This window comes from Coptis chinensis, chromosome 1 (genome assembly GCF_015680905.1).
Source record: "Coptis chinensis isolate HL-2020 chromosome 1, ASM1568090v1, whole genome shotgun sequence".
Taxonomy (NCBI): Eukaryota; Viridiplantae; Streptophyta; class Magnoliopsida; order Ranunculales; family Ranunculaceae; genus Coptis; species Coptis chinensis.
Genome location: NC_141456.1, coordinates 65,037,506 through 65,050,622, shown reverse-complemented (window position 1 = coordinate 65,050,622; position 13,117 = coordinate 65,037,506). Strand labels below are relative to the sequence as shown.

At 36.1% G+C, this 13,117-nt stretch overlaps 1 protein-coding gene across 1 annotated transcript; it reads right to left on the bottom strand.

The window, feature by feature from the left end:
* Positions 1-4,489: 4,489 nt before the first annotated feature.
* LOC147524952 (phosphatidylinositol N-acetylglucosaminyltransferase subunit P-like) lies at positions 4,490-10,489 on the bottom strand. The gene is made up of 4 exons (XM_086604791.1): positions 10,203-10,489; positions 10,064-10,136; positions 5,185-5,303; positions 4,490-4,791 (listed from the first exon to the last, which is right to left on the bottom strand). Exons 1-4 carry the CDS (start codon positions 10,357-10,359, stop codon positions 4,667-4,669), a joined length of 474 nt encoding a protein of 157 aa, XP_086460917.1. The 5' UTR covers positions 10,360-10,489; the 3' UTR covers positions 4,490-4,666.
* Between the last annotated feature and the right edge of the window lie 2,628 nt (positions 10,490-13,117).

The window sequence follows — 13,117 nt, the reverse complement described above, 5'->3', positions numbered from 1 at the left end:
TTCAATTCTTTTCTTTCATTTTCTTTTTCTTATTTTTTATTTTAATATATGGTTTTGCTATTTCTTCTATTGGTTTTTGATTTTACTCACGGATACAAACGTTATACAATACCACGCTAACCGTGACGAAGTTATTCAAAATTAATAAAATTATTATTCACGATATTTTCTAATGATTGCTTCATTTACTAACGGATATTTCCGTCATAGACTTGGTAACAGATATAATCGTTACTAATGTAAAAATAGCACCGTTAGAAAATAGCAGTTCTGGTGTAGTGGAGGTATATAATAATTGTTTGAAATGCTAGGGATCTCTAGAATACCTGGACACGGAAAGAAGATACAAGATTATTTAGGTCTCGATCACCTCCCCTCTTTTTTTATAGGAACCAATAGTGATTTGTCACACAAATTTTGGGTGAGTGGTAAACTGGATTTCTCAGATGATGAGTGTAGTGATGAGAGTGAAGAGAAGAAGAAGAAGAAGATCAGAAGAAGGCTGCTCATAAAAGGAGTATGATAGAGAAAAAAAAAATAGTTATGCAAATTATTCGTACTAACAAGATTTTCAAAACCATATCCTCACGTATTTCTCTATACGAGTATGCGAACCATGCTACGCATCGGTGTTTTTTCAAATCTTTAAACCTGTCACTCTAATATCTCTCTGATAGTATGATTTTTTGAATTATAGTTATAATCTAAAAAATAATATAAAAACATTAGGAGGGGTTGAATATAATTTGAGTGACGTGAATGAGGTTTTCTAAATTATTTTAAATAATAAGAAGCTATTTCTAATTTCAATAAAGTGAGAGAGTTTTTGGTAAATTGTTTAAAAAAGAGGGAGCTGATTAGAATAATTAAGGGAGGTGGTTCAAAAATCATAAAATATAGAGATTACAAATACACAGTTCGGTTGAGAAATTTTCCTCCTAAAGATTCGGCTATCATATAGTGTAGAGATGGAGCAACAAATTTCTCTCCAAGCAGGTAGTGGTACCCTTCTTAAGAGTATCTCTACTTCTATCCTCTAAAGCACGAATGCACCTACTAATGGGATGTGTCTGCGGCGGATGCGGACACTGACGCGCGTCGGATGCGGTCAACTAAATCGGACGCGGGTCAAGACGCAGTCAGGACGCGGTCAATATGGTCAAATAACGGATTTTGACCCAAAAAAATAAAAAATAAATCAAAATAAATTAAAAAAACTCAATTTTTTCAGTTTTTGTTTTCTTAAGACTTATGACATGTTTTTAAAGTTTGATTAGGAAATATTAAACTTAATTTTGTTGCTATTTATTTTTAATAGTTTTAAATTTATAAATGTTGATGCATTTAATTTAGTTTTTAATGTTCAATTTATATAAAATAAAATTACACATATTAATTAATTTCCGTGTCCTTTGCCCGGTCCGCGTCCTACCTTTTTAAGATATAACTGAGTCGCCGCGTCAGTGTCTGTGTCCGCATCCGCGTCCGTGCAACATAGCTTCTATCCCTATATATAATACAAACCCATCTTTTCCGTAAAAAATTCTGCCACACACTAGATCAAACTCAAGCGTATTTTTGTTGGGGTTCCAACCCCACGGGAGCCACACACAAATTACATTACTTGAGTTGGGACTAATGTTGTTTGAAAAAAAGCTTTGGAGGGTTTGGTTTCAAAAAATTTCACTTTCAAAACAAAGCTTTGATTGCCAAAACTTGTTGGAAAATCTTAACTGAACCTAACCTTTTATGGGTTACTATCCTTAAAGCTAAATACCTTAGGCACACAAACTTCCTACTTGCCAAAGCTACTAACACCTCTTCTAAGAGCATTCCCAATGCAAGTCACTTTTTTTTACCTCCACGTAGGACAATTTCCTCTCTTTGCTACCTTTGTGGTGAAAAACAAGAAAAGGTTGCCCAATGCAGAGGTGACTTTAAACCTCGGACAGAATGTTTGATCCCGTATGAATGTAAAAATCGAAAAAACGACCGGACGATAAGAAACATCCCGTTCAAAAGAAAAAAAAAAAAAAGTCGAAAAAACAGACGGAGCGGAATGAAACATTTTGTCCGAAAAAAAAACCGAAAAAATAAAAAATAAAACACACACACACACGAGACAAAATAAAAGGTTCCGTCTGAAGCTCACAACTCAGTGACAATCTCGGTAGCAACTGCTATCCTCGTTGCGACTTAGTTACAAATCACCGTCATTGTCACCCTTGCATTGGGCAAGTGTTTTCTAGTCCACAAAGGTGAAAACTCTCAAATTTCCCTCATAGTGACTTGCATTGGAAATGCTCTAAATGGTGAAAAAATATTATTAAAGTGAAAAATGAGATTGCAAGCATATCCCTTGTATTCTTATGAAGCATGGTAGACATATCAATATATGGTCTGACAATTGGATTCCATCTTTGCCTTTTAAAAACCCATATGGGCCTAAGCCTAATCTAAATACTCCTACTTTTGTATCTGACCTTATTATTCATGATCAATGGAACATTACCCTTCTCACTACTCTTTTTACTAATGCGGAGATTCAAGCTATTTTACAAATAACACCCCTCTATTCGACTGGAACATAAAAATACATTTGGTCTATAGAACAAAATGGTAAATTCTCTGTTAGATCAGCTTACAACTGGTTCGTTCACTCCATAACAAACATAAACCACCAATCTTTCAATGCAAACAAATGTATATGGAACAAAATATGGAAAATTCCTTCTCCTCTAGGAATTAAAACCTTTTCTTGGAAAATCCTTCATAACATTTTACCTACAAATAAACTTCTAACTGATCAACATCTCAAAAACCACGACACTTGCCCAAGATGTTTAATTCACAACGAAACCATTGAGCATGCTTTGCTCACATGCTCTGAACTTAGAACTCTTTGGTACACCAGCCCTCTGTCTCTCTGACGTGAGCCTTGGACACATATCACCTGTTCTAAAGACTTGATCGTACATATTATCACCCAGCCTCATAACAAAGAAACCACTCTCCAAAACTTAGCCCATCTTCTCAACATATCCTACTTCATCTGGTTAGATCTTAATAACTAAGCTTACAATCACACTGTCAAACCAGGAAGTCTATCCTCTATCTTGCACCATGCCAAAAACTCTATTCTCCTTACTCAACCTCCCCTTCCAATCAAATATTTGATCCCCAAACACTGGATTCCAGATTTGTATCTGATTGTTACTGATGGTGCCTATGACCCAAAACAAAACAAAGCTGGCATTGGTTTTGCTATTAACAAATGGAATGACTCACTCTTGTATGTAGGAAGCAAGCCATGCGCTGTAAATGGAGCAGAGGAAGCGGAGTTTCTTGCTCTAAAGTGGGCACTCCAAAGAGCTTTACAGGAAGACTTAAGCAAGTAGTCGTCTGTTCTGATTGCCAAACTTTGGTGCAGAGTATAAATGGATGCGCTGCACCCACCTCCTGGCAATTAGAGTCTTTTGTCTGAGTTGGTCACTCTCCAAAAGTCTTTTGCGTCTTGTAAAGTCGTCTTTTGTTAGACATGGTTACGCATGCACACTTACTGGTGGAACTAGGAAAGTCCAACAGTGATATGAGATTATGTGTTGTAATATATCTGTCCCCATAGCAGTCCAACTGTCCTTTAATCGAGTCCAAAACTCGTTGTATGACCTGTTTGCTATAAGTTAATGATTTACTAAAAAAAATTATGGAGCTAATTAAGATTGAGGTGGTAAAAGTTCGTCAAAGTGATGTTAGTTAGTTATTGCGATATCTTGGCTTACCATTTCGCAGTTTACTTGGATAAAGTTTACTTTATTAAGAAGCAAGGATTCAAAAATATTCCTGAGATGTATCGCCAGATGCTCGGTTGGTTGGAAGGAGTCGATTTCTGAGTGGACTTGCTGTCTTTTGGTCATACATTTCTTAGCTGGTTCCGTTGGACATAGAAACTACAATTAATAAACAAACGGATCCTGAACTATAAAACCACTAACTAAGAAGCATCATGGGCGATAACGTTCATCAAATTCAGCACCAAAACCAAAGGGATACTAACAGGAAACAAGGTATGTAAATTTTCTTTCTTGGTTCTTCTTTCCTAAAGCACAACATATCAAGAGGAGACATCAGACATGTTCGTTGATAGTATAGCACAGAGAATGCAAAGAAAGGTGGTACAATAGTAACAGTGTTCTTTCCTACTTTGGATAAATTAAAGTTAGAGTATCAACATAAAAATCAAACAACTCTTGCTCTCCATCGTTAATAAATGTAACAAGCCAATGTTTATTATCGCCGCATTCATGGTTAACAAGAGCTTTCAAATCTTTGGTGACTTTTGAACAAGAGTGATGAAAGCAGCGAACACAATAATTCGCAAGAACGGAGGACGAGAACATTGATTTTTTTGGTGCAATGATTGAAGAAATTTTTTGGCGGCAATATGGATTTTGGGCTGAGAGCAGCCATTGTACCGTACTGTTAGAAGTTAAAACAGAAAATAAACTCGATTGCTTTTTTGGCTACGTTTAGTGGAAGTACGAGTTTAGTAACCACTCTCATTCTGACGAGTTACAAAAGAAGCTGCAGATTATCTAAAATGAGAAATACGTGTTCTGAGAAAAGAACCAGATTACAAAAGAGTCACTGTACCAAGAACATCTGATCAATTCAAGCTATTAAACATGAGCTCATTAAGTTGGTCGGTCCCAATATCTGATATAGGCTCAATGGGTTGTTCATCTTCTTCTAGCGAAGCCATAACACTTGAATGCTCTCTGCTATATTCATCTGCAAATTAAATAAACCAAAGCTTTACGTGAATGAAAGAAAGCTTCAAGTACGAAACTTGAGCTACTCTTGAGAATAAAGGAATTTGTGTTATATATAACTCTACAAGAACACAAGTATAATACAGACCATGTAATGGACAATGATGATGGAAAATGATTAGAAGGAGTTTCATAGAATTCAAGCAGATTAGTTCTCTTAAAACATTAATAAGATAACAGACTCATTTTACTTCTAGTTCTTAAACAAGAGCTAGGCAAGTTAGTCAATTAGTTTATTTCACGAGTTCATTTAAAAAGTTGAGTTTCTCAGTTACAACAAAGTCCTTGTGAGCAGCCAGTAAATTTGAAAATAAACTGGCTTTGTTTCTAGATTAACAAGTAGAAGTCTTACCAAACATTGTGTTCAAGGATGTGGGAGGTGGAGTAGCCATAAAGTTCTGGCCAATGTAAAATACCATGGCTAAGACAATAGTGACCATCGCATAAGTTGGAGCTGCTATTGCCCAATACCTGAAACAGAATACACCAACCCACTCTTGTTAAGAACATCTCCTCAACAATCTTAATTATAACTAGATCCCTATCTAAGTCGTAACACAGTCAATTCAGTAAGTCAAATAACAAAGTCACGCTCCTCATTTATTTATTTGTTTTTGCTAAAGTCAGATGACAAACTTGTCACTCAATTTTATGAAGTATGCTACGTGCCTACACCACAGAAGAAGACTTGCATAGTTGCATCAGACGAAGAATTACATTATGTAGATATAAAAATGCTTTTATATAAAATTAACGAGGTGTAGCCTCACTTAAACAAAGGAAAAGAACAGACTGCATGGGTTCATGCCAAAAGGTTAGGCATGACATTGTAGGTTTTCTGACATGCATGAGGACTTTCTTTTCAGTTATGATCTGTTTGTCAACAATACTCTTTGTTTGTTGCTGAATGCTGGTTCCTTCTTGATGAGATTTTTTTTGTTTTTTTGAAGTTATGGGTTAAGGCCGGCTCAAACCTGTATTGAGTTAAAACCTTTTGTAGATACATCCTGTGGCATCTTCGTGCACTATTACAGACAGTTTTTCCTCAAGAGGACATATATGACAGCTTAGATTTTCATCTTCAGGGGAACAAGATTTAGCAACAAAATCAGCTGCCCTATTGGCTTCTCTGTAAATGTGTGCAACTTCCATTCTATTGAATTTCTGCTTATGCATCTTGATAGCCTGCAGCACATTCAAACAATACCAAGCTAGGTGCTGCCTCAGTCTCATTTATTATATTCACTGCTCTTTCTGAATCCGAGTTTATGTGCAAACACTGAAAGCCCATCCTCACTGCTATCCTCATGCTTACTTCTTGATGAAAAAATTAAAAGTGCTTTATGTGGGGTTAAAGCGATATTTTATCGGGATATACCACTAATATAAGATCCATCTAATCAACTAGGTCTTGGTTTGTAAGCAGCTAGGCGTAGAAAGAAGGTGGTCTAAATTTCAGAAGTTAAAGTGAAATGAACACTTCGTTCTTGAAAAACGACTATGGAGATTTGGGTGTGACTCAGGACAACCGAGGAATCACTGGTTCACAAAATGGCTCTCCAAAATGCTCATGTTTGTACTTGAGGTAGATTTCTTCAAAGGTGTGTCTATCACAGTGGGTAAAGAGTACAGTTCTGGCGTGACAGATTGTTTGGAGTAAGCCTTTGAAGAAAAATTTCGACGTTTACAGGGTGGCAAGAAGGAAGCACGGTTCTGTAGCTTATCAATGGAATCATCATACCCTTGACCCTAATCGGAACTTGCAACTTAGAAGAGGCTTCTGCGACTAGAAGGTAGATGAACAACTTTTTTACTTTTACCAGTAAAACAGAAAGTATAAAAGAAATTTTTATTAAAAGTAGTGTGATGGAGAGGGTCACACTACTGCCCATCCTACAAGCCGATTACATCAAAATTCCATTATCATTACAGCTTCCCAGTTGCACATAATGTCATTAATCCTAATAAGCTTTATAACACCAAAGACAAGTACCCAATTCCAACCATAGACTTGATGTTGCATATTGTTTCATCGATTGATTCTTGCTTATCTTCAAAATCCTCCGATTTCTCTCCAACCAAATCCCCAACAAATGGCATGAAAAAGAAGTCCCCGCAGTACACGACCAACTATGAAAAGTCTATAAAACTTCCATCCTTTGAGAATGCCCACCAAAGTATCAGGTACAGCCACCTGACAATGATTTGAAGACAGAACCGTATCCAAATTTCATGTTTTTAAGAGAATAAAGAGATGTTGGACAGTTTCTTCGGCTTGGCAGCACATTACACACCTGTTTGCCATTACAATGCCTCTTTTCTTCAGATAATTAGTAGTTAAAGTCCTGCCCCAAATCAATGACCAAAAGAAAAAGCATACTATGGAAGGAACCTTAGGATTCCACACCTTCTTGTAAGGAAATTAGGATGCCAATTTGGAATTCTGATATCCTCTTACCTTCACATGGATCTGGAGGTAAATGGTGAATGTCGGCCACAGTCCACACCAACACTTCCTGTTAGGATCGGCATTGGTCCTTGGACCACTAATCAACTCAAGGAAGGAAGCTGCTTGTTGCATTTCTCATTCAAAAAGAGTTCTCTTCTAATGTTCAACTGCCATTCACGGTTATCATCCCTCAAGACAATACGCTGCGGAAGCATTCCATTCTTATTTCTCACAATAGCATACATCTCATTGGAAGCAGCTTTAAGCCTATCCAAGCACCATTTATCATCCCAAAAGATAATGTTTGACCCTATACCAACTTCATGATTGATCTGCTCCTCCATCATATTCTTGCAATTCATTGTACATTTCCAAAGGGAACACCAGTATGTATTAGTGATCTTATTTGTATACCAGCCCAACAGATCTGTCCCATACTTATCTTTATTAAGCTCCTTAATCGCCATATCCATTTGCAAAGAAGAGATTCATTTGCTTGTTTAAGACGTCTAAAACAAAGGCCTCCAAGTTTCTTTGGTGCAAACTTTATCCCAAGAAATCAAATGGAATCGATGTGCATCTCCTTGAGCTCCCCACAAATAATCATGCATACTCTTCTCGAGTATTTTAGTAGCACAGAAGCGATAAGTAATAAATGGAGAGACTAGATAAAGTAGACTTAATCAGAATGATTCTTCCACCCTTACATAAATAGTTTCTTTTCCATACGGCCAACCTCTTGATCAATCACAGGTGACCAAACATGTTTTGCTTTATAACAAGCAGCCAAGGGGAGCCCCAAGTAAACCGAAGGAAGAGACCCAACTTTTCACCCCACCAACTCTAAGGAACATGACATGTCGGGGTCAATATTAACACCATAAACAATACTCTTGCTCAAAATTAACATGCAACCCACAAAATTGCTTCAGACCATATGAGTGTTGCCTTCAAATTCTACGTTATCATGATCAATGAAAATCAGCATGAAGCATATTGGAGAATAGGAAGGGAAGGACTACTGCTTGCATCTTTAAAACCTGAAATCAGACCACAATCTTGGGCTTTCAACTACAACTTAGTGAGGGCTTCCACAACAAAAATTAAAAGAAAAGGGCAGAGGGGTCCCCCCCCCCCCCTGTCTCAACCCTCTAAAACTTCTAAAATGGCCAGAAGGAGATCCATTTACTATCACAGGGAAGTGATCTATTATTACACACGCCTTAGCCCACCCATGCCATTTCTGTCCAAAGCCGAATCTATGAAGCAAAGACCAACTGACGCTACCAATTGCCTTTGCAAAATCTAACTTAAAAACTAGCACAGGGATTCCCATCCTTCATCTAGAATAAATAAGCTCATTGGCGATCAGAATCTCATCAAGCATTTGTCTTTCTTCGATAGATGCACCTTGGTGTCAGGAAACAATAACAAAAATAAATTGGTCCAATCTAAAAACAAAAGGTGTGGCAATAGTTCTATACAGACCTCCTAGCAAGCTAATGGGGGGATAATCTGAAATTAGAAAAGCACGCTCAATCTTCGGACCCAAACAGATTAACCATCTGGTCCTGGCGATTTGTCTCCAATTAGCTATCAAGTGCCACCTTCACATCTTTTTTTTTTTTCGGTACCTTCACCTCATTTTCCTCAATATCCCTTTCTGACCAGGCACAATCTACTCAACCCACAAACTTTAAAAATCAACCACCTCAAGGGTCAGATTTGGATCTTGCGTCCACTTCCCATTAATGTACAATCTAGTAATCAAATTAACTCGAACTCTAACATTTCCTATACTGTGAAAATACCTAAGTAATAAGGACATTTCATATTAATAAAAATACGTGTCCGACAAACGGACACAGACACTCCTGTCGGAAACACTGACACACTGTGCATAAAATTTTAATCTAAGGCTTTCTTATAAAATTGAAAAAACTAAGAACGTAATCTATTGACATAATCACAATTCCATGAATGTCACTTTTATAATAATTTAATTGTAAGGACATGCCTTCTAAGGTCATGAGCCCAAGAATTTGACGTGTAACTAAAGAATATCAATGGTTTTATTTTTATTAGTTGTCGTGTCCTACATCACATAGGTTGCCACGTCGGACACCGACATGCAAACCCGTGTCAATGAGACTTAGGAAAATACCCTGTGCATCTTTCTCCCTCCATTGCCCATTTGCTTTTAGCCCTCCGCCGCCAAAATGTATCTTCCATATTGAGACAATCATCTAACTTCTTCTTAGTATCAGCTTTAAAGTTCAAGTCCTCGGCTGAAAGTTTAACCGGCCAGTTCCTCTCTTGCTCCAATCACAGGCGAGGCTTCTTGGTGCTCTTTAATTCTAGTATCAAGCCTTCCAAAAGAATTCTTCTTTCTAATAGTTTACTAAGACTAAAGCCAGGTCTACCTGTAACTACCATATCTTCTCACCAATCTTCCATTAAACGAACCAAGTCATTCTTCTCAAACCATATCAATTCAAATTTGAAAGGTTTAGGACCGCCCTCACTTGTACAATCTTGTAATACTATCATATGATGGTCACAATACTGGCAAAAAAAAAAAATCATAATAGATATGCTGGAAAGTCATTTCTCTAGTCATAAGTAAGCCATCTCTTGTTGGCTTCTGAAATCATAAAGCTACTAAAATGATATGAAAACAACTATTTCTACTTAAAACAAGCATTGCATTGAAAGAAGAAGATGAATAGTAAAATATATATAAACACAAGGAAAAACCAATAAAAAAAAAGAGCTGACTGACTTGCTTGGATAGTAAGTGATTCCCATACACCGTAGCCAAGATTGAGGAATGTACGCCCACATCAAGAAAATAACTGCATGCATACGAAGTAGATTAAAAGTTATTATTAAAAATAAACTAGAGATAGTGAAGAACGTACCTGTGGCCACCACTGTTGAAATGGACCCTACGAAGCCGTAAACTTCTGATGGCTTTGGGCCATAATCTTCAGAAACAAGAAAACCATCAGTTACCTTTGCTCTGTTTTTTGAAAGACTTAAAATTCTCCTTGGGCTATTAAGAGACAAGTCACCCATGCTTGTTTCTTCTCTTTTCAACACTCTCCGACTCCGTTACCCAAAACACACGTTGAGTTCCTCCCAAATCTCTGCATTTTGGCTGACCATTTGAAATCTCGGCATATATGCCAGTTATCTTTCACCTATAAAGAAAACTCCTCACACAACAGTATTTTTGGTTCAACTGGATTTTTTTCTTCCTATTTTGCCCCTAACCGTTTTCGCTTATTTCAACTATTACCAAAGAAAAAAATATGTAATAACAGATGGTGGAAAGCCTTAAAACAAAACTAGTTTTCGAACCCGTCTTACGAACGGGTGTTGTTATATTAAATTATTCAAAAAAATATTTACAACTATGCATAGCTATGAGATATTAATGTAATATTGATTACTTATCCAATTTCTTGCAAAGTGAAAACCCCATTATCCTTGATTAAACCCATTGATTTATTTTTTGTTGTTTAATAATATAAGTTTGATCGAAGTTTTGTGAGAATGTCCAATAAAACAAAGATCATATTGAAGCTACTTGAATAGCAAGACATTCTCCATCATACAAAAATTAGAAATATGATAAACACCATTTTAAATGCAAAACTATATTTGTGGAGACATTCCAGTCCCACTATAAATAATACAACTAAGCTTTGAGAATGCATGGTTCAATGCATTTGCATCCAGTTTCGTATCTCCCATTAATTATTTTTTGAGGTTAGTTCACTACATTTGCATTCAATTTTTTTATTTTATGTTAATTATTCTTTGATGCTAGTTTAAATGCATTTCCATCTAGTATCCGATTTCCCGTTAATTATTCTTTGAGGTTGGTTCAATGTATTTGTATCCAGTTTATGATTTCGCTTTTAATTATTCTTCTTTGAGGTTAGTTCAATTCATTTGCATCAAGTTTTCGATTTTCTATTAATTATTTATTGAGGTTAGTTTAATGCATTTGCATCTAGTTTTTGATTTACCGTTAATTATTATTCTTCTTTGAGGTAATTAGCTCAGTGCAATTGCATCCAGTTTCCGATTTTCCGTTAATTATTTTTTGATGAGTTAAGTTCATTGCATTTGTATACGGTTTTTGATTTTCCGTTAATTATTTTCTTTCGAGTTAGTTCAACCCAAGTTTGTAATTTATGTGGTCATTTGATCGCCATAACATATGTATAGATGTAGTTATCTTCGTTCCCATGCACTATTCATATTAATTTGAGATATTAATTTTCTACATTCGAATGACAATTCGGTGATCTCTTTTTCTGCCACACTTTACTTTAATATGCCATCAAGGATCTCCATGATCGGACATTGGATTCATGTTTTGCCTTATAGTGATCAAATGATTATAAATCTCTAGCAAAGGCAAATTTAACTCCTTTCTCACTTTCGGTCACCCTTTTTACAACCCAACAGTTTACGTAGACATTGTGTGATCTCTTTGACATTTGACTGAAGCAAGTATCTGCAATGGAGGGACAACTCGAGTCTTATAGCTTAATATCATCTTCGTTATGACATTCTCGTACTCATAGGAATTTTACAACATTGACCCCCCCGTTATAACAAAGTCCCAACAATTCCTATGATCATATAGGGATCGATCTGAGAGGTTTCTAATTTAAAATATTCTATCGGGCATTGAAATGTCCCCGAATAACATGAGATTTCAATGCCTAGGTTGTTTGATTGCTCTTATGACTTACCAAACAAAAATGGATGCTCTAATGTATTAGGTAGGCTTGCATGCACCTCCTGACATGGGCTGAAGGTTTAGTTAATCATGAATTTAACTTCAAGTGCTTATTCTTTGAATGCATTTTCCAATACAATTTGTGGAGTCTTGAATGATTTGCAATTGGGAGTATCTATAAATTATGAGGTCTAAATGTAGGAAAAATTGTAATGCTAAAGTTTGTGTGTTGGTTTGTGCAAATCCTTCGCATGAACTATCAATCTTTTGTTTATTCTGTTTCCAACTATAATTGTGAAATTTACATCAAGTGTGAACTAATAGTGATGTGCTTAGGTTTGGATGGGAGCCAAGATGAAAGGTTGTAAACTCAACTTTGAGATGAATGAATGATCTCTCTGAGGGACATGCCTTCATAAAAACCTACAAATATACACTTTACTCTTACTATAAAGGCAATTATCTAATATGCATGAGACCGGCAGAACACATACCAATCAGAAAGTGTTTTAGCACTATAGCAAATGTTTTGAATACACTATATTATTTATGTAGGCTTGTTTGCAAAAATTACTCAAAACTGACTGTAATACATAAAGTTGACTAAGGCTTCTACAGTTCTACCCAAGTTCAATTCATTAAATGTGAAACAAACAAAATAACAATCCAAGTTGTGCATTCAAGTATTCAACACTATAAAAAGATGGTGGCCAAAAATCTAACATTCTCTAACCATTTGAAAAACATAGTTCACCTTTTAAGAAAATCTCAAACTACAACAGTGAAAAGTGAAATTATGCAAATGAAAATTGAAGTAGGATTTTCGTATTTCTCTTGATCATTGGTCTATTTCTTGAGTTGTGTCGAAAGTAACTATGGCGTCACAGGCGTACCTTACCATAATAAGAAACACATTATAGATAACATGCAATTCATGAAGAAGAAAATAGGTCACATATGCATTAATCATTTTAATATCTAGAAGACTCCGACCGCAGGGCGTTCATCTTATTCTATGACTTGAATTGCTCTATGCAATTTTAGTAAATAGCACCCACGACAAGTGAATCCTTGAAT

Excerpts from the sequence above, each read along its gene's own strand:
- LOC147524952 (XM_086604791.1), bottom strand. The coding sequence starts at position 10,359 with ATGGGTGACTTGTCTCTTAATAGCCCAAGGAGAATTTTAAGTCTTTCA. Across the intron at positions 5,304-10,063 it reads ATCACTTACTATCCAAGCAA|GTATTGGGCAATAGCAGCTC; the intron begins GTCAGTCAGCTC and ends ATTCTGTTTCAG. Across the intron at positions 4,792-5,184 it reads ATCCTTGAACACAATGTTTG|ATGAATATAGCAGAGAGCAT; the intron begins GTAAGACTTCTA and ends TTTAATTTGCAG.